This window comes from Festucalex cinctus, chromosome 7 (genome assembly GCF_051991245.1).
Source record: "Festucalex cinctus isolate MCC-2025b chromosome 7, RoL_Fcin_1.0, whole genome shotgun sequence".
Taxonomy (NCBI): Eukaryota; Metazoa; Chordata; class Actinopteri; order Syngnathiformes; family Syngnathidae; genus Festucalex; species Festucalex cinctus.
Genome location: NC_135417.1, coordinates 4,945,900 through 4,970,008, shown reverse-complemented (window position 1 = coordinate 4,970,008; position 24,109 = coordinate 4,945,900). Strand labels below are relative to the sequence as shown.

Here is a 24,109-nt window from a genome sequence, read left to right as displayed (position 1 = left end):
CGCCTTACTCCAATTTATGAATTGAGTATTCCAGAAAACAATGCGTACGTGGATTTATTTTTTGTTTGTTGCCTGGGGCGTACACAGAGTCTCGTCTCATTGGCTCAAAACCCGGAAGTTATTAAAACAGGCAGAGAGACATGATAACCTGTCATGACCGACTAGTAAGCACAGAGTTGCATAGGTTTGACTGCCACTAGTTGGGCGATAAAAATACTGAACATTTGGAGGGAGGTTTTGGTTTCTTTCCGGACAACCATGGACGAAGTGACAGGAGCTCAGCTCATTGCTGAGTCCCTTATCAATCAGGTCAGTTGAAAACAATTCTGGAATGGTACCGTTACTAACTGTGTAGTTAGGCTCTCACACTCCGAAGAAGTAAATAGGACGTGTGTGTTCATTTGCAACGATCATTGTTTGAAGCAAACTTCGTTGGCGCTATGTGAGTCAAAGTTCACTATGTCAGGCTAGAGTTATAGTGCAAGACTGCTAGTTAGTACTGCAGTATAATTGTGGACGGTTGACTTTGACACCTAATAGTCGAGACATTTCAGGCTAAAAATGAACAGTAAAAAGGCGTACACACACAAAGCCAAATAAAAATATTTTGGAGTCGATTGTTGCTATATTCGCATGGTGATGGCTAGAAAATAAAGACGATGTAAACAATTTTGGTGAACTCCAAATTGTACTTTTGAACAGTACAAGAAAGTAGATGTCCCAAGGGCAGAAAACAATACATTCCCTACTTGCCTCAAGATCTCAAGTGTTAAAAAGTTACACTGGATCTGACACTGCTAGTAATCCTAGTTCAAGTTTCTTAATACGCTTTCAAATGTCCTCACAGAAAGTGGAATACATGTTTGGGATTGTCGGTATTCCTGTCATTGAAGTAGCCATGGCTGCTCAGGCTGCAGGGATCAAATACGTTGGCATGCGCAATGAACAAGCGGTGAGCTGCTCTGTAAATATCCTGCTCCATTTCTATGGGTTCTTGTGTTTGATCCAATCTTCCATTTCCATACATTAGGCTTGTTATGCTGCATCTGCTGTTGGATACCTCACTGGGAGGTAAGACTTCTTACGTTTGATGTAAATATAGCATATTGATTCGGGATAGCTCTCTCCACCTAGACCAGGTGCCTGTCTGGTGGTGTCTGGACCTGGACTTATTCATGCTCTGGGTGGAATGGCCAACTCTAACATGAACTGCTGGTATGGAAAAAGAAAAAAAAAAAAAAAGTTGTCTATCAATAATCCCCCGCACATAGGAACCAAACAGCCACAAATTGGATTTGTGTGCCCCTAATCATAAATGGCAGAGGTACTCTATACATTTTGAAGTAGTTTTCTCACATGCAGGCCAGTGGTTGTTATTGGGGGATCGTCAGATAGAAGCCAAGAGACAGCAGGGGCCTTTCAAGAGTTTCCACAGGTAATAAACATGTGGATGAGTATATATCGAAAGGTGCTTACCTCTGCTTGACTTCTTTGTTGTTGTTGTTTTTTTTTAGGTGGAAGCATGTCGACTGTATAGCAAATTCTCTGCAAGGCCCAGCAGTCTGGAAGCCATCCCTTCCGTGATTGAGAAGGTAACCAATCATCGTCATCATCCTTATTTGAGCATCTTAAATTGATATTGAATAGAGGTGAGCGGACTCTTCAGTAATTTGATAATAGTACGGTGTTCCACAACGATCAGAGGACAGCGCCCTGGCTCGAATAGCAAAAGATCTGAGTAATTGCTGCATCCTCAAAAAGGTTTAAGATCGCCAAAAGAACCTAACAAAATGACACTTGAGCACAAAAAAAAACATAAATAGAAAGTCTGGGCGTAGGTGAATTTGCAAGTCTTGAAATGCGACTATTACTTTGCCATTTTTTGCCTTTTATAAAGGCTGTTCGGACAAGCATCTATGGGCGTCCAGGCGCTTGTTATGTGGACATTGCAGGAGATATGGTGAATGCCAAAGTGGACCGAAATAAAGTCAGGTTTGTCATATTGCTTTTGTCTGTTATCCGATGCTAAACACAGCATTTCCCCTTTGAGCTAACTGCCTCCCTGCTGCAGGTTTGTCCACTGTTGTCCTCCTCCTCCCGTTTGTCTGGCCGACCACAATGCAGTGACGGAGGCCATCGCTGTCTTGAAATCAGCTAAAAGACCTTTGGTCATCACTGGCAAAGGTAACAAACTACTTATGTCTGAGAGAGATCCTCCATTTCCTGGTTGTGACCCACAGGTGCAGCTTACGGTCGAGCAGAAGCCGCCTTGACCGACTTTGTGGAATTGAGTCAGTTGCCGTTCCTTCCGACCCCCATGGGGAAGGGGGTGTTGCCTGATGATCACCCCAAGTGTGTGGCGGCTGCACGTTCAAGGTACAACACAGGGAAAATGTACCGGCATTTTTTTTTACCTTTCAGAGCAGCAGTTACTTCAATTCTACTGGTATTAGCTATTCATATTCATAAAGTAAAAGGTACAAATTGTTTTCATAAATATCGTAAATATTTACCTAATTCGAATGAGGGATATCGCTGATAAGATGGGCTGATATTTGTGCCACCGTTTTTTGCTCTATGTTGTCTATGTTGAACTCAATCATGCTAAAAAATGAAAACAGAATTCTGAATGTAAATAAAGGATTTGTTTTTGTTATTTTTTCTCAACTCAAATCAAACGGGTTGAAATGAAGAGCTCTTCTCCAGACAGATGTTGTGCTTCTTCTTGGAGCCCGACTCAACTGGATCCTCCATTTTGGTCTGCCGCCTAGATTTGACCCAAATGTCAAGATCATCCAGGTTGGTAATTGAAGTTTTAAAGGAGAAGTCAACCCCCCCAAAAATTCTTGACTATATGTTCTATGCAGCCCCACTAGTCTAAAAATACAGTATTCTGGTTCATATTACATTAATGGAATATGAGTTAAGGAGCAAAATCAAGACATTTTTTATCCCTCTTAGGAGGCGGCCATTTTGCCACTTTCTGTCGAGTGAAAATGACATCACAGTTGCTCAGGTCCCAGGTAACAGCCTATCACAGCTCAGCTTCAGAAAACAAGTGAGCTCTGATTGGTCGTTGCCTAAGCTAAGCAACTGTGAGGTCATCTTCAGTCGACAGTCGATTTTGCTGCATAACTCATTCCACAAATGTAATATTAATCAGAATGGCATGTTTAGACTAGTGAGGTCACACACATATATATAACATTATTGTCAAGAAATGTTGAAGGTTGACCTTTTAAGTGTATTTTTTTCTTATTTTTATTCAACAATGCTTAAATGTATTTTGAAAATGTGATGTGATAAATTAACGCACATTTAATTTCAAGGCATACTAGTTTTGGATGTTCATTGTTGTACCCACAAATGTCTAGGTGAGAAAGGAATTGTCACCTTGTAGTGCGTTTAATGGCTCTTACTGTTGTCACATTGTGTTCTGTGTATAGGTTGACCTTTGTCCCGAGGAGATGGGAAACAATGTGAGGCCTGCCGTTGCCCTCCTGGGCGATATCAATGCAGTCGTCAATCAGGTGCAAACACTCAAAACTCGCATCGAAGTGATTCACTGATATTAGACGCCAAAAGAACAACTTGTATGGTTTTATCAAGTATTATCATCCTTTATCTTTTAGTTGCGGGAGTGTCTTATTAAAGATGGCTGGAAGTATCCTTCTGACACAGAATGGTGGCGTAACCTAAGGGAGAAAATGGCCAGTAATGCAAAAATATCAAATGTAAGTTATTACCATTTCTTAAAAAAAAAAAACTTTTCTAAACACAATCATCAAAAAAAGCTCTTCTTTATTATTGTTTGTCATCTTAATTAACTCATTTACTCCAAATAACGTATAAATACGTTTTTTTAATGTTCTAAGTGTCCCAAAGACGTATTTATACGTTTTTTGTTTGTTTGTTTTTTTATGCTAGAGCATACAGAAGGCTTTAATGCAGCCTCTCAACTGAGACTTTAATCTTTCTTTTGATGCTTTTATAGCAATAGAACACAATATTCTGTAGGCCTTGCAAAATCAGTCAAAATCCAGTAAAACAGCCGGGAGCGAATGGGACTGCTTCTGTGAAAATGGCTGGGAGTGAATGAGTTAAAGATGTTCACAGTGAGCGAATCAATTTTCTAAGATAAAATTGCCATTTTTTTAACATGCGAACAATCAAAGTGGAACCCCTCTTGATATTTACTAACTACATGTTTATTTTGTAATTTATTTGAAGCAAGTTTCACTGAACAAGGTTGTTGTCCTTCCTCTGATTCTCCTCAGGCACTTGCTCTTCGGTCCACGATACCCATGAACTACTACACGGTGTTTCACCACATCTCACAGCTGCTGCCACATGACTGCATCGTTGTCAGCGAGGGCGCCAACACCATGGACATTGGACGCACTATGTTGAATAACTACTTACCTCGACACAGGCAAGCATAGCTTCATCGAAGGGAAGCTTTGTTGTTGGAGTAGTGTGAAATGACTTCTGGACATTATCAGAATGAGTATTCTCTTAATTGGCCAAGTATGTTAAACCATGGCATGAAATTAATTTATCCACAGGAGTTTGTCACTCTATACTTACTATATATGCATTCCTTGTTCGCCGAACTTCTCACTCGACCAATGGCAATGGCGGAGTCCAACCCAAGACACGCTTAGGACCGCCCCCTCATTTGAGTATATATATATATATATATATATATATATATATATATATATATATATATATATATATATATATATATATATATATATATATATATATATATATATACATATATATATATATATACATATATATACATATATATATATATATATATATATATATATATATATATATATACACACACACACACATATATATATATATATATATACACACACACATATATATATATATATATATATATATATATATATATATATATATACACACACACATATATATATATATATATATATATATATATATATATATATATATATACACACACACATATATATATATATATATATATACACACACACATATATATATATATATATATATATATATATATATACACACACATATATATATATATATATATATATATACACACACATATATATATATATATATATATACACACACACAATATATATATATATATATATATACACACACACATATATATATATATATATATATATATATATATATATATATATATATATATATATATATATATATATATATATATACACACACACACACACGGCGGAACTGTGGTTAGCATGTCCGCCTCCCACTTCTGAGGACTCCGGTTCGAGTCCAGGCTCGGACCTTCCTGGGTGGAGTTTGCATGTTCTCCCCGTGCCCGCGTGGGTCTTCTCCGGGTACTCCGGTCTCCTCCCACATTCCAAAGCCATGCATGGCAGGTTAATTGGGCGCTCCGAATTGTCCCTAGGTGTGATTGTGCGCGTGGATGGTTGTTCGTCTCTGTGTGCCCTGCGATTGGCTGGCAACCAGTCCAGGGTGTCCCCCGCCTACTGCCCAGAGTCAGCTGAGATAGGCGCCAGCACCCCCCACGACCCTTGTGAGGAATAAGCGGTCAAGAAAATGGATGGATGGATGGATATATACACACATATATATATATATATATATATATATATATATATATATATATATATATATATATATATATATATATATTTTATATTTCCATTTATTTTTTTATATATATATAATTTACAAATTATATATTTTTACGTCTGTTTTTTTTATTTTCACTTTTAATCATTTTTTTTATTTTTTATTTAGTCATTTATTTATTTTTAATTTTGGCAGTTTTGATCATACATGTGAAGCATAAATAAATAATGAGGTTGGAAAGTGATAGTATTAATTATATCACATTTTAGATTTGTCTTTTATTTTCATTAGTGCGGCTCAAATATTAGCCCAAACTTATTTAATCTGTTGTGGTTACTCCTGATGACATTTAGGTTGGATGCCGGCACTTTCGGAACCATGGGAGTGGGTCTTGGTTTTGCTATCGCTGCAGCTGCTGTGAAGAGGAGCGAGAATAAAGGTCAAAGGATTGTTTGCGTGGAAGGCGACAGTGCCTTTGGCTTTTCCGGCATGGAGGTTGAAACCATGTGCAGGTAAGCAGCTTTACTATCTTTTTGATGCTATGGGTTTTCTGTAGCAATCTTTTGTACCCCCCCCCCCCCCCCCCCCCCTTTTTTTTTTTTTTTTTTTTTTTAAAACAGGTATAGCCTACCAATAGTCGTGATTGTTGTAAATAACAACGGTATATACAGCGGATTGGACCCTGAAACGTGGAAAGAAATGGCAAAAATGGGGGATCTGACCAGCATGTGAGATAAAAAAAAATCAGTCTAAATTGTCTCAATCAAATATTGTCTGCTGCAGTGTATGTATGTTTTTTTTTTTTTTAATTACTTATCCTTACCTGTATCCTTAAATAATCAGAGCGCCTCCTGTGAGCCTCCTGCCTGAGGCGCGCTACGACCAGGTGATGACAGCGTTTGGCGGGCGTGGTTTCATGGTGAGGACGGTGGAGGAGCTGAATGACGCCTTGCAGCTCAGCTTGAGTGACTGGGAGAGGCCAAGTCTTCTCAACGTGCTCATCGACCCTTCCTCAGACAGAAAGCAACAGGTACCCAAGCTCTAGCTAGGAGCTTCTAGGTTCTTAATAGCCGACATGAGATAGATCCGCTAGGATTTAATGGACATGTAACATCTCAACACACACACACAGAAAGATTTGTAATAGAGTGAAGGATGGAATCTGATAAGGTCTAGATTGCCATTCCACTTATGTCCTCTAGGAGGAAGTGTTGCACTTTCTTTGGCCCATCTCCCAACCCAATCACTGTGCAAAAAAAAAAAAAAAGCACCTTCAGATGATGTGGCTCCCATGGTGTTTTTTTAAATATTGTGCACAAGTAATATGCTTGGGGAAAAAACTAAAACTAATACTGAAACTAACTAAAACTAAACTAAAAGTGTTTATTAACTAAAACTAACTAACAGAGTAAATAACTAACAGAGCCACCCTGAAAACTATCCATCCATCCATTTTCTTGACCGCTTATTCCTCACAAGGGTTGTGGGGGCTGCTGGCGCCTATCTCAGCTGGCTCTGGGCAGTAGGCGGGGGACACCCTGGACTGGTTGCCAACCAATCGCAGGGCACACAGAGACGAACAACCATCCACACTCACACGCACACCTAGGGACAATTCGGAGCGCCCAATTAACCTGCCATGCATGTCTTTGGAATGTGGGAGGAGACCGGAGTACCCGGAGAAGACCCACGCGGGCACGGGGAGAACATGCAAACTCCACCCAGGAAGGTCCGAGCCTGGACTCGAACCGGAGACCTCAGAACTGGGAAGCGGACGTGCTCCCTGAAAACTAATTAAAACTAACTAAACTTAATAAACAAAACACAAAACGAAATGAAAACTAACTAAAATGAAAATTCCAAAACTATGATAACACTTGTTAGGACACAGTGGCAAACAAGGAGCTGATTGGCTCGCTCACTGTTTTCTTTTTAAAGACAAAAAGTGTTTGTTTACCTTTACCAGTTTTGGCGTCCACTGCCGCTTTCCTCAGAAGCATTTTTAACCATTCACGAGCGGATTGGCTGACACCTGGAGATGAGAACAGGTGAAAGAAATGGCTAAGAAACAGGAAATAATATAAACAAAGGCTGCAACTCTGATGCTAATCAGCAGCATTCCACTCGGTGATTATTAAAAACCAATAAGCAGCTCAGTGTTGATTTGACTGCAATGTGTCCCTGAGCGCTAATCCTTGCAGTCCACAGGTGCACTGTGGAGCTGCTCCTTTCCACTCACAATCCCTCAACCTCCCATCAACTTGACCCCTCTATTTCTGGTCCCTTATAATTAGAAAGCGGGGCCCTCTGTGTTTATGTTGAATGTATCCACGCAACCCTCTGTGCATAGATACATTCAGGTGATGGAAGGTTCCATTGAGGCATTAAGCTCCACGGTTGTGACCTCCTTTTTCGTTTGACGATGGATGCCTGGCGGTCAGTCTGTTGGTCAGAATCCCAGCCAACAATGAATATGTTCAAATTTCAACGAGAGTTTTATTAATAAATAAATAAATAAATAGCTTATGGTTGTTTTTCTGTATTTGCAGGATTTCCCTTGGCTCACCCGTTCCAACTTATAGAAGGAAAGTGAATCTTTTTTTGCTCTTACAACCAGTAGAAATTTAAAACATGATTGTCTCTTAATGACTGAAGGTTGTTATTTTAAATATTTTTATGTGAGTATGTATGTAATAATAACATATGGCCATATTTTGACATTTCTAATGCATTGTCAAAAGTTCTGCTCTGAACAGGACTGTACTAATGATAAAGGTGGTGCCTTAACTAAAAAAAAAAAAATGGCTAATATAAAGATGCACATTCATACTAATGCAAAAAAAGGAATTGTATACTTGTATTATTTTGATGTAAAAATGAGTGATTGTAAATATATTTGAATTTATATGATTGCAGTTCGATTGCTTACAATGTCTTTTTTTTGTCTTCCAATAATTTAGTTCCTTCCACACGTACTCTATACCAGTGCTTTTCAAATGGGGGGGACGTGCATGTGAAGGCACTTCAGGGGATACGCAAGATTTTAAATTAAAATTACATATTTATAATTATGTAAATATTTCAGGAAAATCTTTAGTTTTTCTTTTTGGTCGTTTGATTTTCAAATAGTTCGAGAGACCACTGTACAAATGAAATTCCAAAGTTTAATAAATCAGACAACGATGGCACTATTTTTTCACATTTTTTTCACTAGTTAGAGGTAGGGATGTAACTATAATGGTGATATCGCGATATTAATTAAAAGAAGCACATCTTTTTAAAAAAAAAAAAGTCAGGTTGATTTCCATTTGTGCAGTTCTAGCACCCTCTGGTGGCTATTTTTTGTGCAGTTTAATTTTCACAAGGCATGTTTTGGCCCTTCTATGTTTAAAATCCACGCTGGTCAATTGAATGGCAACACGTAATATGCTTGTGAACTGAGTCAATGTGTGCAAGCGTTAGCAAGTAAGTGCCTCAATATGAAGTCTTATTAGAGATTTTAGGTTGTTTATATGCATTGCTATAATGTAGAAAAGCACAATATTGTTTTTGTTTTTTTTTTTGTTTTTGTTTTTTTACAATATTGTGACCGTTTTTTTTTTTTTTTGTTATCGCCAACATCCCCCACAATATCGTGATATCGTATCGTGATTTTTGGATATCGTTACATCCCTCATTAGGGCGGGGGGTACTTGTTTGAAAAAAATCTTTCACAGGGGGTACATCACTGAAAAAAGGTTGAGAACCACCGCTCTATACTATAGAAAGCATGGAATGGTTTATATTGAGAGATAATCTATTCCCAGAATTATTTACTGCTTTCACAAAGAGCCTCAGTGGAAAAACAAACAATTTATTTTGTAGGACAGTCCAGGCAATAAAACCAATGTGTCCTGGAGTAAATTGATACAATTGCTCAGGGGCTGGCTCAGGAAAAAAAAAAACACAGCAATCAAAATAGCCTCAAAGCCATCACGATAAAATGTGAAAGTATGTGCTAATGCACATAAGATCTTGTAGTAAGGCAAACTGTGAGCGAGTCAGTACGAGGGGAGTGGAAACAACAAAGGCACCCCCTGCAGTAGTAGAGATCTAATATTGGCACCCATAAGCAGCTGGCAGGCCGCCTCCTGTAATTTTAGCGCACACGGATGCGGAGGAAAAGTTTAATGGGCATTGGTGGACATGCCCCCCTCGCGAGGGCGTAAAGACAGCAGAGCGGAGAGAGGAGAGGGAGAATGGGGAGGTGAACCGCAGAGAGGAAGCGAGGGCTGCTTTTGCTTCACCAATAAAGTCGGGCAACTATGAGCGGCGGCATGACTCCTCTCGCGCATGGACTCTATCTGACTCTGTGCTTTTACTATGGCCTGGCACAGTCGTCGTTCCTGGACAGCTTTAGTTCATTCCCGGCAGGTAAGCCTGATGTGTGTTTCTCTGTATGTGCATGCACAGGTGTGGAAGGGGCCCGGCCGGGAGCATCAGTATGGAGAAAATGTAAAAAGAAAAAAAATGTCAGATCTGTCTTGACAAATATAATAACTCTAATTTTTGATGAAAGTCAACAGAGATATTCATGTAACTTCTTTTATGCCGGAAATTATGCAAATGAAGTCATCATTGTCAATCAAAACTAAGCATTATTATCTTTTCTTATTATCTTAAGTTACTTGTTTATATACATGTTTTAATTGTGCATGTGAGCGTGTACCTAATTACGTGGTCTTGTTGTTGTTGCCCATGAGGTGGACTGGAAATGGCTCTAAAAATAGCCGATGCAGCGGTACCTCATGTCTGCACGAGGAACTGTTGAACGGGTGTCACCATTTGATAGTTTGCACCTGTTTTCCTGCATGCTAACTGTTTGGGGTCGACCCTCTTGGGGATCGCCACCAGATGTTGCCCATGCATGTTCATCAATGAATCCCCCGCCTCGACTTACGTGACATCTCCTCAACGTCTTCCTCCTTGCACAGCGCTCACTCCCCAGGAGCAGCACAGGAAGTTGAACCCATGCTGTTTAGTGAGTCCGCCTCCACCCCCGCTCTTCCCTCCGCCTCCTTCACTTTGGCGCCGCCACGCTCATGTGAGTCCGAAATCATGTGACCGCCGTCCTTTTGTGGAATGTCCGACGTATGTTGTTGTGTCCTTGGATGATGTCCAATCGGTGTCGTCTTTTGACGAGATGGGTAGATACATAGATACTTGCATACATACAGTGGGTAGGAGATGTTGTGGTATGCTTTGGATTATTATGATTCTAAAAGTGTAAAATACGCTGATTTGAGTACAGATTATTTTGGATTTATCTTCAATCAGGATGGTGAGTCGGAGTCTCCATCTGAAGGTAAAGGTTCCAACTGTGTCCGTGGCCCCCCCGGACCCATTGGACCCCCGGGACCTCAGGTAAGAGCTTGCAAAATGTCTCATTTTGCATTAGGACTTGCACGTTTTTACCGAGACTTTGAAAACCCAATGACTCATTTGTATTATAAAAGCATCTAGTCAGCCGATTGAATCTTATTACATTCATCTGACCTGTTATTGAAAGTTGACACAAGCTTTAGATTATGTCTGCAACCTGTGGCTGTAGAGCAGTGGTGTCCAAACTACGGCCCGGGGCCATTTGCGGCCCGCCGTCCATTTTTCAGTGGCCTGCGACACATGCTAAAAATGGCATTTGACTCAGTTCAAATAAAATCAACAAAACAAAAATGTTTGGAGATGGTCAAAGTAAGAAGGGAGGGTATCAAAAAACAGGTTGCCATTAAAGGTTATTTTAGTTATCTAAAACTAATGAAAAAACTAAAATTAAAAAAACAATATTGTCACCGAAATAAAATAAAAAACGACAATGCTTTTTAACAAAACAAAAACTACATTTTATGTTTCCAAAACTAACTAAAACTAACTATAATTATAGCAAACGTCCTTCGTTTCAGTTTTTGGTAATTAATTTAATGCATGAGCATTTGGGGATGATTTTATATGTGATTTTTAGTAGATTTATTTTGATATAAACCGGAATAATGACGTTTGAACTTATGTCACACAAAAGTGACGTCATCCAGCAGCAGCCAATAGAAAAGCACCATCAGATGATGTTGCACCCATGGTGTTTTTTAAATATTGCGCACAAGTAATATACATTTTTAAAAAAAAATACAAACTAAACTAAAACTAAAATTTTTTTTTTTTTTTTTTAAAGAACTAAACCAATAAAAACTAACAGAACCACCCTGAAAACTAACAAAAATTAACTAAAATGAAAAATTCCCAAACTATAATAACCCTACTGCCATATTACAAAAAAAATTGGTTTATATACTGTAGCATTTTTCTAAATGTGCAAAAGCACCAAAAAATTATTTGTACAATTTTTTGGACTTAAAAAAAAAAAAATTCTCTACATAACATTATGTGGCCCTTGCGTCCTTCTCATTTTTCTGTATGTGGCCCTCAAATGAAAAACTTTGGACACCCCTGCTCTTTAGTCCGTCTCTGTGGATCTTAAAAAAAAAAAGTATTTTAATTTTTCAGATAAAATATTCTTTACATTAATTAATGATTGAGGACTCAGGTTCGAGTCCAGGCTCCGGCCTTCCTAGGTGGAGTTTGCATGTTTTCCCCGTGCCTGCGTGGGTCTTCTCCGGGTACTCCAGTCTCCTCCCACATTCCAAAGACATGCATGGCGGGTTAATTGGGCGCTCCAAATTGTCCCTAGGGGTGCTTGTGAGTGTGGATGGTTGTTCGTCTCTGTGTGCCCTGCGATTGGCTGGCAACCAGTTCAGAATGTATCCCGTCTGCTGCCCATAGCCAGCTGAGATAGGCTCCAGCACCCCCCACGACCCTTGTGAGGAGCAAGTGGTTCAGAAAATGGATGGATGGATAATTAATGATTGAATAATATTTAAAAAATGTCACAGTCCAAATTTTCCAAATCTGATTTAAAACAAGGTTTAGGACGGAACAGGTGATATGTTACTGAGGTCTCCAATTTGAGAAATCCCGCAGAGGAGACAGGAGGGGGACTCTCTCACTCTCTCATGCATGGAACACAGCAGCCCATTAACGCTCTGCATTTAGCCACAGACATAAATAGCCTTTTTCCACTGGTGGCCCGCACAGCACCTCATGTCATTTTTTGAAACTCGATGAAGAGTTGTCTGCCTGGAAAGTCAGACTGGCTTGCGTACATTCTGGGGATTATCATCCTTAGGGCGGGGTCACGTGACCACATGGGTAACGGAGGCTTATTAAGACATTCGGGTAGATTTTTCTCTGATTCTCGTGACATGATTCATTTATTATTAAATGTTTTGCTGCAGTTGACCACCCTGGGCTGCCTCAGCAGTATCAGGGCTGCAGGAGGCAATAGTTGCCACTCAACCCTTAATTAAAATTGCAGCTCGCATTTCCACATGCAGACATTTTACACTGCAGGGTGGGGATAGTTTGTCGAGGGATAGACCAATTATCAGCCAGGCCGATTATCGGCATCAGCCTTTTTATGACCCTGAAGCCCAATAAAGCTAGTATCTCACTGAAAGTTGAATTTGGGGTTTCGTCAGGATTTGTATGATGTTCACAGTTTTTACTTGTCGCAAAGACATTTCAAACATATTCAGACAATTTTTCACTGTCTGCAAAGATCATTTGAAACCTTTTAAGGAACACTGAAAAACAAACAAATTAGCTACATTCGCATACATTTCTTGCTCAGTGAGATACAGTTACACGTTATAAAAAAAAAAAAAAAATGATGCTGCTGACACTGGAACTTCCTACACTTTTTATTTTTAAAAATAAAAAATAAATAAATTAGGAAATGTTGACATTTTGGAAAACTTCATTTACAATAGAAAACTCTACGGAACGCTTTACTTTTTATTTTTTATTTTATTTTATTATTTTTTTATTTATCTTAATACATGCTGATTATCCCGGAAGCTCTCTGCTAGTTTTTTTTAAACAAAGCTGTCAATTCTGTCTATGTTTAAAATGAAAAGAAAAAGCACATTTTTAAAATTTCAACACTAATATTTTCTCCTTTACTGCAAATAAATATCAGCTTGAAATGCCGGTTATCTTTATCCTTGACTACTAATAGTCGGTATCAGCCTTGTAAAAAAGTCTAAATTCTCAATTAGTCTATCACTAATTTTGTAACATTTTCTAAATAACATACACCATCACTGGAAGTAACTAGAGAACTTTAGGGGAGCTTGTGAAAAAAATGAACAACTTTATTAAAATTAAAAAAAAAAAAGTAAAATGAGTTTGAAATTAATTTTAAACTGTTTTGGCATCAGAATTCGCATTATATTTATTTTAACATTTTTTGGGGGAGGTGTCAATGGGGTTTGGCCCCTAAACCTCCCAAATAGAGGAGGATCACTATTTATTTTGACAGTGTTTGTGTTTAATGTTGTACAGGGTCCACCGGGATTACCAGGTATTGCAGGAGCCAAAGGAGAAAAGGTAAAGAGATTTCCCTCAACGACATTCATATCATACCACTCAAGATACATGATCAGATCTGCTCATTATTTTTGTGAGCTCAATTTGTCTTGGCCTGCAGCCCAAGATGCTGACAGATGCTAGTTTGGAAATGCATTAACGGCGTCTGTCCTTGTCCCTCCTTCGCATCCTGTTGTCAGGGAGAAATCGGAAGACCTGGACAAAAGGTGAGCGTCTCCATCAATCACCAGTTATTCTGCGCTAAATGGATTTTGCACAAAAATGAGATTGAATGTCAGTCGCAACCTTGACAGGAGGCGTTTTGCAAAAGATGCTGAGCTCACGCACGCGGGACCGCAACGTCGACCGCTCAAAGGCATTTGAGAGCGCGCGTGTCACTGTAACATGACACCGAGTGACGATCACGCGCGTGGCAGGTGTTTGTTGTGACCGCCATCGTAAGAGTAAAATTCCCACCGATCACTTTCTGTGGGCCAGCGGGAGAGATTCGATGGTGGTCTGAGCGAGCAGCATTTGCAGCACTGCAGTGCAATTTAGCTTAGTGCTCGGAGCCAGGTCATAAATCATTTTATTTCCCACAAGCACCGGCTCCTGTTCTATACACAGACTATCATTTAATTAAATAGGGCAAAGTGACAGCGCTCGTTAAAGTCAGTCCTCCCCTGCGTGTACTCCTGCACATGTCGGATAAATACTGTTTGTTGCAAGCAGACTGACAGCCTTTGCAGCAAATACTTACTAGCACTGACATTTTATTTTACTTGTATTTCATCTCACAGGTTGAATTATTAGCTTTTACTCCTCATAAATGTCCCAATTTATAAGTAGAACAGGCTTGATAAGGTGTTGGTTTGTTAAAAATCATGTCCCGCCCCCTCATCAGGGTCGGACTGGTCCACCTGGGTTTCCCGGAAAGCAGGGACCAGTTGGATGGCCGGGACCAAGTGGGCCCAAAGTGAGTAAGTCAGATCTCTTTACGTAGATATTGGATGCTGATGACAATGCACGGGAAGAAAAGCAATATATTTCTCAAATATAGCAATTTCTGCGATCAGTTATCAGGAAATGAATGATCAATTCACCAATGTACCATATTTTCCGCACTATAAGGCGCACCGCATTATAAGGCGCACCTTCAATGAATATATTTTAAAACTGTTTTCATATATAAGGCGCTACAGTAGAGGCTGGGGTTACGTTATGCATCCATTAGATGGTGCTGCGCTAAAGGAAATGTCAACAAAAGTCAGATCAAATTCAGTCAAACTTTATTAATAGATTGCAAACCAGCTTTCTGACAACTCCATTCACTCCCAAAATGAATAAACAGCTGTTTTATTATATTCTCGGAGATAAAGTATTAGTATTAGCTAGCGATCCAAGATGGCGGGATATTCTGCGCATGTGCGTCACCGATCGTGCAGGGTGACCGATAGCGTCTTGACAGCGAGACCTGTTGCGGCTCATATATAAGGCGCACTGGATTATAAGGCGCTTGGTCAGCTTTTGAAAAAATTGAAGGCTTTGAGGTGCGCCTTTATAGTGCGGAAAACACGGTATGTTATATTTATTTAAATCAAGCCATTTTTTCTCCATTATGATTATCTTACTATGGTCAGGGAGAGAAAGGTGATCCTGGTCTAATGGGTTTACCTGGTGGGAGAGGACCAATTGGACCCAGGGTAAGTGATCCATATATTAATATTTACAATTCTCAACAATTTTTTTTCTCAACATGCACATAATAATACTTTTCTGTATTTCAGGGTTTACCTGGGTATAAAGGTGAAAAGGTATGTGATTATGATGAATGACAGTGGAAGGGCTTTAAAATGGACTCTGTTTGCTTCATCAGGGTTCACGAGGGGAACATGGTGGGAGAGGCTCCAAAGGTGACAAAGTGGGTACATCATCAACATGGATGCATTTGCACACAGTTGATGCGTGGAGTTTTATGTTGTATGTCATTTTCAGGGCACAATGGGTTTCCCTGGAATGCTAGGACAGAAAGTGAGCTCCATATTTTTTCAGACTTTTGTTGTAATTTAATGCAAATTGCTAATTTTGTTGTATTTTTTTTTTGTTTTGTTTTTTTTTGTACAGGGTGAAATGGGTCCAAAAGGAGAACCCGGCGTTTCAGGAAACAGAGGACCCACTGGTCGACCAGGCAAGAGAGGCAAACAGGTGATTTGCTAGCTATAAAAAAAATATTACAGTATAATTTTTAAAACTACATGTAAAACTGTATATAAAGGAATTTATGTTGATGTTTTACCTATTCAACAACATAATTACTCATTTAAATCGAAGAAGCATGTTTTAATGTAAAAGGAGTAAGAATGAGGACTTTTAACATTAAAAAAGTAAAACAAAAATGTTTAAACCTTCTGTGAATTTTATGTTAAAAATATAAGCGCAATAGAGCAACATGGCAAGAAATTTACAATTTCTCAAAAAAGCTAAATAAATTGTATTATGACTGCCACACAGTTGCCAGTGCAAAGCAAAAGCAATACTGTATGTGATTATCACATAATCACGTCAGCACTGTTATTTTAGTTAACAAAATAATTAAAAAACATATTTTTTAACCAAATAAAAATAAAAAAGAAGATCTTTAAAAAAAAACAAAAAAAAAACAACGAAAACTAACCGAAACTAAATTTTTGTTGATAAAACTCAACTAAAACTAATTATAATTACAGCGACAATATCCTTTGTTTTTGTATTTGGTATTATTATATTATTATATATAAATTATTATATTATAATTTAATTTGGGGTTCATTTTTTTAAATGTGATTTTAAGTATATTTATTTTGTTATTAACCACAATATGGACATTTGAAAATATGTCACATAGATGTGTATTCCTTTTTTCATTTTACCATGATGTTTTTAAAATTTTGCACACAATACACATACACAAAAACTAAAACTAAGCATTTTTGAAACAACTAAAACTAATAAAAACTAACAGAGCCGCCCTGAACACAGCTACTGTTGCTTTCATTATTTGTTATGACCTGCTATGAATAGAGTATGTAAATAAGTATGCAAAAAAGAGCTAGCGGTGAGAAGCATATTTTTGTCTCGTGTTACAGGGAGTGAAAGGAGACTCGGGCGGTGACGGTCCAAGGGGGCCTGCAGGTCCACAGGGATCCCCCGGACTTCCTGGTCCTCCCGGTCCTCCTGTTACAGGTGACGGCTTTGATTTTCGAGTGCTTTTGCATGCCAGTGCAAAGTGACACAATGCGTCTGGCTCTGGCCTGCTCGCCGCTGTGGCATTGGCTGCAGCCAAGCAAGCGCCCAGTCAGCAGAAGGCAGCAAAGACTGGCGTAAGCGTTTTAGTGAGGAGAAATCGAATCTCCTGAGGTGAGGCAAAACGCTTGCGTCACGACGTCATGGGGCTGGAATGGGCACGGAGGCTACTTCATCCTCACATTCTGTACTGGTTAAATAATTGACAGGGCAACTCAATAATCCCTTTCTCTTCTGTCATTGTGTTTCAGGACTTCACATGGTTGGAAACAAAGGTGCCCGCGGGCCACCCGGGCAGCCTGGACAGTGTAGCTGCAGCTCTCTCAGCGGGTCTCTGTTAGAAGATTATCACTCCAGGGGGAAGCCACAAAATCTCAAAGTACCTGCGGTGAGGGGAATATATTTCTTACATATATTTATATATATTAGTGTTCTTCCGATAATGTTTTTTTGGCCCCCGATACCGATTCCGATACCCAGCTTTGCAGTATCGGCCGATACCGATACCATACCAATACCTAAGTTTTTTTTTCCCTCAACATGAAAAAGCTGTCCTGCCATTGGTTCAACGCATTCAAGGATACCTGGATATCGTAGATCGGCATGCAGTGAACATGTCACATATCAATGAATGTCGTGCACAAGCAAGACACAAGATGCTGCATCCAAAATCCAATATTAGAGTTGGAATTAATGGTATCGGCATGTTACTTGTGAGTACTCACCGATACCGATACCACTGTTTTAATGCCGTATCGGCGCCTCTGCCGATACCAGTATCGATATCAGAACAACACTAATATATATATACACACACAGTAGTATTCATTTCTCAACTAGGAATGGGCGTGACAATAGATTTGTTTATCAGTTGATTGAAATGAGTTCTGTCACAAGGTTCTGTTTTTGTGACAGGTGCAAATGTGACGTAGAGTGCGGTATAAATCTGCGCAGGGGCAGGGTAGACTGGGCGTTTGTAATTTCGAAGACACGTGCAAGATGGCATATATAAAAAAGGCTCTTTGTGTTGAAAAGTAACTGATACCTACCGACTTAAATGTGTCTGTGGACTTCATGTCTCTATCTTCACCACTGATTGTTATTAGTCTTAATGAGTTTTTTTTTTTTAACATGGTTAAATAAACATCAAAGAAATTGTGCCATATTATTTTTTCCTAAGTGTAAAATATTCATCTTTATTGCTAATTCAGAGCATAAAGTGTTAAAGTAATATACTACTTTTCTATGAATATTTATATATTTATTCTATTCCATAAATTCACATACAAAGACCTTTTGAAGTAATTTTTTTGGCAAGTTTTGTCATGAGATTGTTTTGCCAGTCACGATATGTCAATGCAGTGTCATTGTTTATTATGTAAGAAATCAGTTATACGAAACAACAATAACAAGCATAATGTTTCCCATATTCATGCCTTTTCCATTCAGATCTTTGTGGTGAGCAACGAGGAGGAGCTGGAACGTCTTCACACAGAGAACGCTTTTGCGTTCCGCAAAGATCAGCGGTCTCTCTACTTCAAAGACGCCGACGGCTGGTTTCCAGTTCAGGTATTGCTCCAGGCTCCAACATCTCCATGATCAACCTTTCATTTTTGACAAATAATAGTCGACGAACGTCTTTTTCCATTTTTTTGCTCAAGTCTCTTAAACTCTGTAAAAGACATTCCCGTTCCAGATGACAGCGTTCCAGTCGATGGAGAACCCGCCTGATGACGATGGTTACTGCGGCGACGGCATTGTGCAGCGCAAAGGCGGCGAGGAATGCGACGACAGGAACAAAGTCGTCACTGACACCTGCGTCAGTAAGTTGACTTTCATACATGGAAGTATGCGGGGGCTTAGGGGAAGTAAAAATGCAAGGAAATATGAGGTCTATATGTTTATTTATTTATTCCTAATTAGAGCTGGGTTTAAATAATCAAATAATATTTAATCCATTTTCCTTTTACAGTCTGATACCATGAATTAATAAATTCATCAGAAAATAGAATTTTAAAGGCCTTTTTTTTTTTTATCTTACTGTTTTCTTGAAATTGACTGTTCACGTGAATTTAAAAGTATTTTCTTAACATTTATCAAATACAGCACCCGACTTATTGCACTTTTTTTTTAATTTATTGAACATATAAACAGATGAACAGCAGAGATAAGAAAAAAAACAACAACAACAATCAAAAGAGAAGAAAATCCCAATAAAATAATCATTCAATCGAAGAAGTTAGAAACTTATCTAGTCCTACCCCTTTTACTAAATATATTTAAACTTATTTCATTATTAATACAATTCTAATTTACTATTATTAAAATGAAATATATAAACCAAGTTATATATATACACAAGTGCACTTAAACATATTCACATTTGCCAAAAACATATATATACATAAATTTCCTAAACATATACCATAATACCTATCTAAATCATTTACACATACTCACATGTACAATTTTCACATTCTTTAAGACAGTTCAGAATCTTTTTAATTTATGTTTACAATTATTGAATTAGGATTATGAAAAAAAATCATCTCATCCTTACTGATGTCAATGTTTAACACTTAAGTGATTATGATATCATACGTGTTACTTTCATTACTAAACTAAATGATTTAACCCATTACTGCCTCCGCAAAAATTAATTTGGAATTTAATTTTGTGGAGTTTTTATCATGTCCTTGATATTTAACTCATTCATTCACAGCCATTTTCATTGAAGCAACCCGGTTCTTTTACTGGATTTTGACAGATTTCGCAAGATCCAATGAATATTCTGTTCTATTGCTATAAAAACATGTAACCAACCAAAAGAAAGATTAAAGTCTCTTCTTTCATCAGGAAAAAAAAAAAGTATATTTCTATCTGTTTCCGTTTTGCAGCAATTAGCATTAGAATATAGCTAAGTGTCATCATTTTTCACAAACCTGTTGAAATCACTGGCAAAAAGAGCTTGCATGGTCCTGGCTGATCTCTTATACTCTGCTGCCACCTGATGGCCGTTTTTTGTAATAACTACCATTGCTTTAAGCCACCTCTTAATGGAAGAAGCTGCATCAAAGCCTTCTGTAGTATCTAGCATTTAAAAAACATATATATATATATATATATATATATATATATATATATATATATATATATATATATATATATATATATATATATATATATATATATATATATATATATATATATATATATATAACCTTGTAAATACGGATTTGGGAGTGCAAGACAAAGTATTAAAAACATGTTTATACGTTTTTGGGTATAAAAAGAATCGATGTTCTATAATTAATCAATATCGGATTGAAGTGAAGTGAAATTGAATAGGGAAAAAAAATCAAAATCGAATTGAACTGAACTCTCCTGAATCAAAATTGAATCGATTGAGGAAATTAGAATCGATACCCAGCCCTATTTGTAATGTTTTTGATTATAACTTTTTTTTGTCCAAACAAATGCACCTTTAGTTGTAGCAGGCATTTAAAAATGAACTAGAACCACCACTTTTTTCTAAAGAACCCAGAGGCAGCAGATACAATGAAAAAAGCAGAGGCCCCAGAATTGAACCCTGTGGAACACCGCACGTGAATCCACATTGCACATATTCATCCGACCACTTTCTCAAACCCGGGTTCAGAACCACTGAGATAGATGCTGCCACTAAATACATTGAAGTGGAACTGCAACGTGATGTTGTTCTTTCTCCAGAGTGTAAACATGCCTACTGCGGCGACGGATATCGCCGTGAGGGCGCTGAGGAATGTGACGGGAAAGACTTCGGCTACCAGACGTGCCATTCATACCTGCCAGGGTGAGTGTGCGCACTGGACGGCAACAAAACAAAAACCTCCTCCTGCACGCTCTCACGTGAGTGTCCTCCATTATTCGCAGGTCATACGGTCACCTGAAGTGCACGCCGAACTGCGCTATCGATTCCACAAACTGCAAGTACTTCACCTGAGCGGAAAGCTGCGTCCGGGATTCCTTTCACATGGGACACAAACTGGGAATATACTTTTCACGCCAAACAAAAGACAGGGAAGACGCAGCAGAAGAACTGAAGCGAAGCAAATCCTGTAGATAACTCCCGTCGTACTGCTGCCGCATTGAATCCCTCGGAGCGTCGCTATATATGTGGAGGGGAAACTTTTTCCACCCACACGGAAAACAGCTGCAGGATTTAAGCCCGGCTTTCTCATCACACCCCAACGGACGCAAAACTGTTTGTGAGGGCAACAGATGCGTGCCAGCCGTGCTGAGGAACTCCGCCAGGGGCAACAACATAATCTTTACCCTGTTACTACTGGAGGAAAAAAAAAACAACAACAAAAAAAAACAGTAGCTCTCCAGAGGTGGGCCCAGGCCTCAGGTATTGTGCCGGTGCAGCAGCATTTGCATGAGGCTGGCCTTCATCAAGCATGTAATCACGTGACCTATTACCGGTTTCCACTTTGTACTCTTAACCTGACATTAACATAAGCAATCAGTACGTTCGAGCGTCGTTATTCCAAGCAGACTGTTACGCACACCGCACCGGCGACACGGGTGCTGCTTCGCTACTCGACACACATTTGGTCACATATCCAAGAACAACACTCAGGAACAAGCAAACTCTCACAAGCATCCATTTTGGTTCGTAGAGGCACACAGGAAATACAAAAAACACTGATCACCTGTTCATTGTGGGAGCGATAAGTAAAAATCTAGAGATCATCATGTATCCATCCAAACACGTCAGCTGATTAACTCATTTGCTCCCAATAACGTGTAAATAAGTTTTTTTTCTAATGTTGTAAGTGTCCCAAAGACGTATTTATACGTTGTTTTTTTTATTTTATTATTATTATGCTAGAGCATACAGAAGGCTTTGATGCAGCCTCTCAACTGCAAAGAAGGGTTGCAGAAATGGTAGTTATTACACATACGGCCAGCAGGTGGTAGCAGAGCAAAGGAGCTCAACCAGGGCCATCTTGAAAAAAAAGCTAAATTACTTAGAATTTTAAATAGATTTGTGAAAACTGATGAAACTTAGCTCTCTTCTGATGCTAATTGCTGCAAAACGGAAACAGATAGAAACATACTTTTTTTTCCTGATGAAAGAAGAGACTTTAATCTTTTTTTTTGGTAGGTTCCATGCTTTTATAGCAATTGAACACAATATTCTGTGGGCCTTGCAAAATCAGTCAAAATCCAGTAAAACAGCCGGGAGCTTTGAAGAAAGTGGGCAAAAAAACAACCGTTGATATTGATATTGAGGCCACATAAAATAATGTGGAGGGCCGAAACTGGCCCCCAGTTCTTAATTTTGACACCTCTTTATCCCATTAGTTAAAACTGCGAGTCTGATCTGATAGATGATTAAAATAATCTGTAAAAACCAACAAAAAAAAACATCTACGGCCCCATCCCGTGACTCTAATTTGTTTTGCAAGAAGCCAGCACGCCGAGGAAAACAAACAATCAGAGAGGGCGTCCAGATGAGACGTCAATTTGTCATGCACTCAAGCACATTCAAAAATCAAACGTCATACCAAAAACATGAACGTTTTAACAACACATCACAAATAAGGTGCTTTTTCTGGGCAAACAAGGTAACCAGTCTGTGCGAGGCTGTGGGGGGTCTTTTGTCTTTTATTGCTAGTTTTTGTAGCTTCTGAAAATCAAATTAGCAGCAGAAGATGGGGCCAAAGAGATTGATTTTTATTTTTTTTATTTGTTTATTTTTATTTTTATTTTTTTGCACAGATGTTTTAATGTACTGATGTCAGGTCAGATTTACAGTTTCACGAAATATGATGAAAAGTGTTTTTTTTTTTTTTTTTTTTTTTTTTTGTTTTTTTTTTTTTTCAAGCTCACCCAAAATAGTGTACCTAATATTCTAAACATGGTATGCTGATTAATATCGTGTTTGTAGAATATAAATTCAACAGCAAAATCCACCTTTTCTTATCCTTCTGGGGACGGCCATTTTGCAACTTGCTATTCACTGAAAATGACATCACAGTTGCTGGTGTAACGAGTCACGACCAATCACAGCTCAGCTTGGGAATGTCACATGACCAAACTCAGGACACAGGTGAGCCGTGATTGGTCATTACTCATGCTGCATTCAAGGATGGTCGGAAGGCGGATTTTTCCGAGTTCAAACCAGGAAGTGTGTAAGGGAATTCGGAAATTTCACTTGCGAAGTCGGAAGAAAAAAAGGATCCCGACTTCACCGGTGGACTACAATGTGACGTCACTCTGAATGGCAAAACACAATTTACTCGAGTATAAAACTAGATAGCTTTCTTCATTCATAAATATTCATTCATTCATAAGGTAAGTTTTCTGGAGGTCAAATTGAGTTTTGAGGACCAAAATAAAAAAACAATTTTTCACTATCCGCCATTTTGGTTGTTTACTTTCACCTCGAACACTTTGAGGGAACTGGGAAGTTTCAACTCGGATATTTCCGACTTCCGACCATCTTCGAATGCAGCATTAAGCCATTTTCAGTTGACAGTAAGGGCCAAAATGGCCGCCCCCGAGAAGGATAAAAACAGGTGGAGTTTGATGCTGAATTTATTTTCAACAAACGCCATGTTTGGATTGACTTCCGCTTTAAAAGACCCCTCCCACATTATGTAATCACACTGAAACATATTTACACTTTTAAATAAATTGTAAACGCATCTCAACACAAAAAAACCTGTGACATAGT

General features: G+C 38.6%; 2 protein-coding genes across 3 annotated transcripts; both read left to right on the top strand.

Moving 5' to 3' along the window:
• The first annotated feature begins 108 nt into the window (after positions 1–108).
• Positions 109–8,561, top strand: hacl1 (2-hydroxyacyl-CoA lyase 1). Its single transcript, XM_077527133.1, has 17 exons — positions 109–309; positions 848–952; positions 1,031–1,071; positions 1,135–1,215; positions 1,363–1,435; positions 1,515–1,592; positions 1,898–1,992; positions 2,072–2,184; positions 2,241–2,376; positions 2,694–2,799; positions 3,447–3,530; positions 3,633–3,734; positions 4,278–4,432; positions 6,000–6,158; positions 6,267–6,374; positions 6,490–6,676; positions 8,196–8,561. The coding sequence occupies exons 1-17, from the start codon at positions 259–261 to the stop codon at positions 8,226–8,228; spliced, it is 1,707 nt and encodes a 568-aa protein (XP_077383259.1). The 5' UTR covers positions 109–258; the 3' UTR covers positions 8,229–8,561.
• A 347-nt stretch (positions 8,562–8,908) lies between these two features.
• On the top strand, positions 8,909–23,224 carry colq (collagen-like tail subunit (single strand of homotrimer) of asymmetric acetylcholinesterase). 2 transcript variants are annotated; one of them, XM_077527135.1, is made up of 17 exons: positions 8,909–10,059; positions 10,620–10,729; positions 10,963–11,049; positions 14,080–14,124; positions 14,304–14,330; positions 15,008–15,079; positions 15,744–15,806; positions 15,891–15,917; positions 15,980–16,024; positions 16,099–16,134; positions 16,228–16,308; positions 17,229–17,325; positions 17,637–17,773; positions 18,835–18,954; positions 19,082–19,208; positions 21,115–21,217; positions 21,298–23,224. In XM_077527135.1, the coding sequence occupies exons 1-17, from the start codon at positions 9,951–9,953 to the stop codon at positions 21,365–21,367; spliced, it is 1,356 nt and encodes a 451-aa protein (XP_077383261.1). In that variant the 5' UTR covers positions 8,909–9,950; the 3' UTR covers positions 21,368–23,224. The 2 variants fall into 2 exon arrangements, with proteins under 2 accessions (XP_077383261.1, XP_077383260.1); XM_077527134.1 differs by having other exon boundaries at positions 19,067–19,208.
• The last annotated feature ends 885 nt before the right edge of the window (positions 23,225–24,109 follow it).

Coding starts and splice junctions, on each gene's coding strand:
- hacl1 (XM_077527133.1), top strand. CDS start 259: ATGGACGAAGTGACAGGAGCTCAGCTCATTGCTGAGTCCCTTATCAAT. Junction 1,993..2,071: donor GTGGACCGAAATAAAGTCAG/GTTTGTCATATT, acceptor TCCCTGCTGCAG/GTTTGTCCACTGTTGTCCTC. Junction 3,735..4,277: donor GTAATGCAAAAATATCAAAT/GTAAGTTATTAC, acceptor GATTCTCCTCAG/GCACTTGCTCTTCGGTCCAC.
- colq (XM_077527134.1), top strand. CDS start 9,951: ATGAGCGGCGGCATGACTCCTCTCGCGCATGGACTCTATCTGACTCTG. Junction 15,918..15,979: donor CTGGGTATAAAGGTGAAAAG/GTATGTGATTAT, acceptor TTGCTTCATCAG/GGTTCACGAGGGGAACATGG. Junction 17,326..17,636: donor TCCCGGTCCTCCTGTTACAG/GTGACGGCTTTG, acceptor ATTGTGTTTCAG/GACTTCACATGGTTGGAAAC.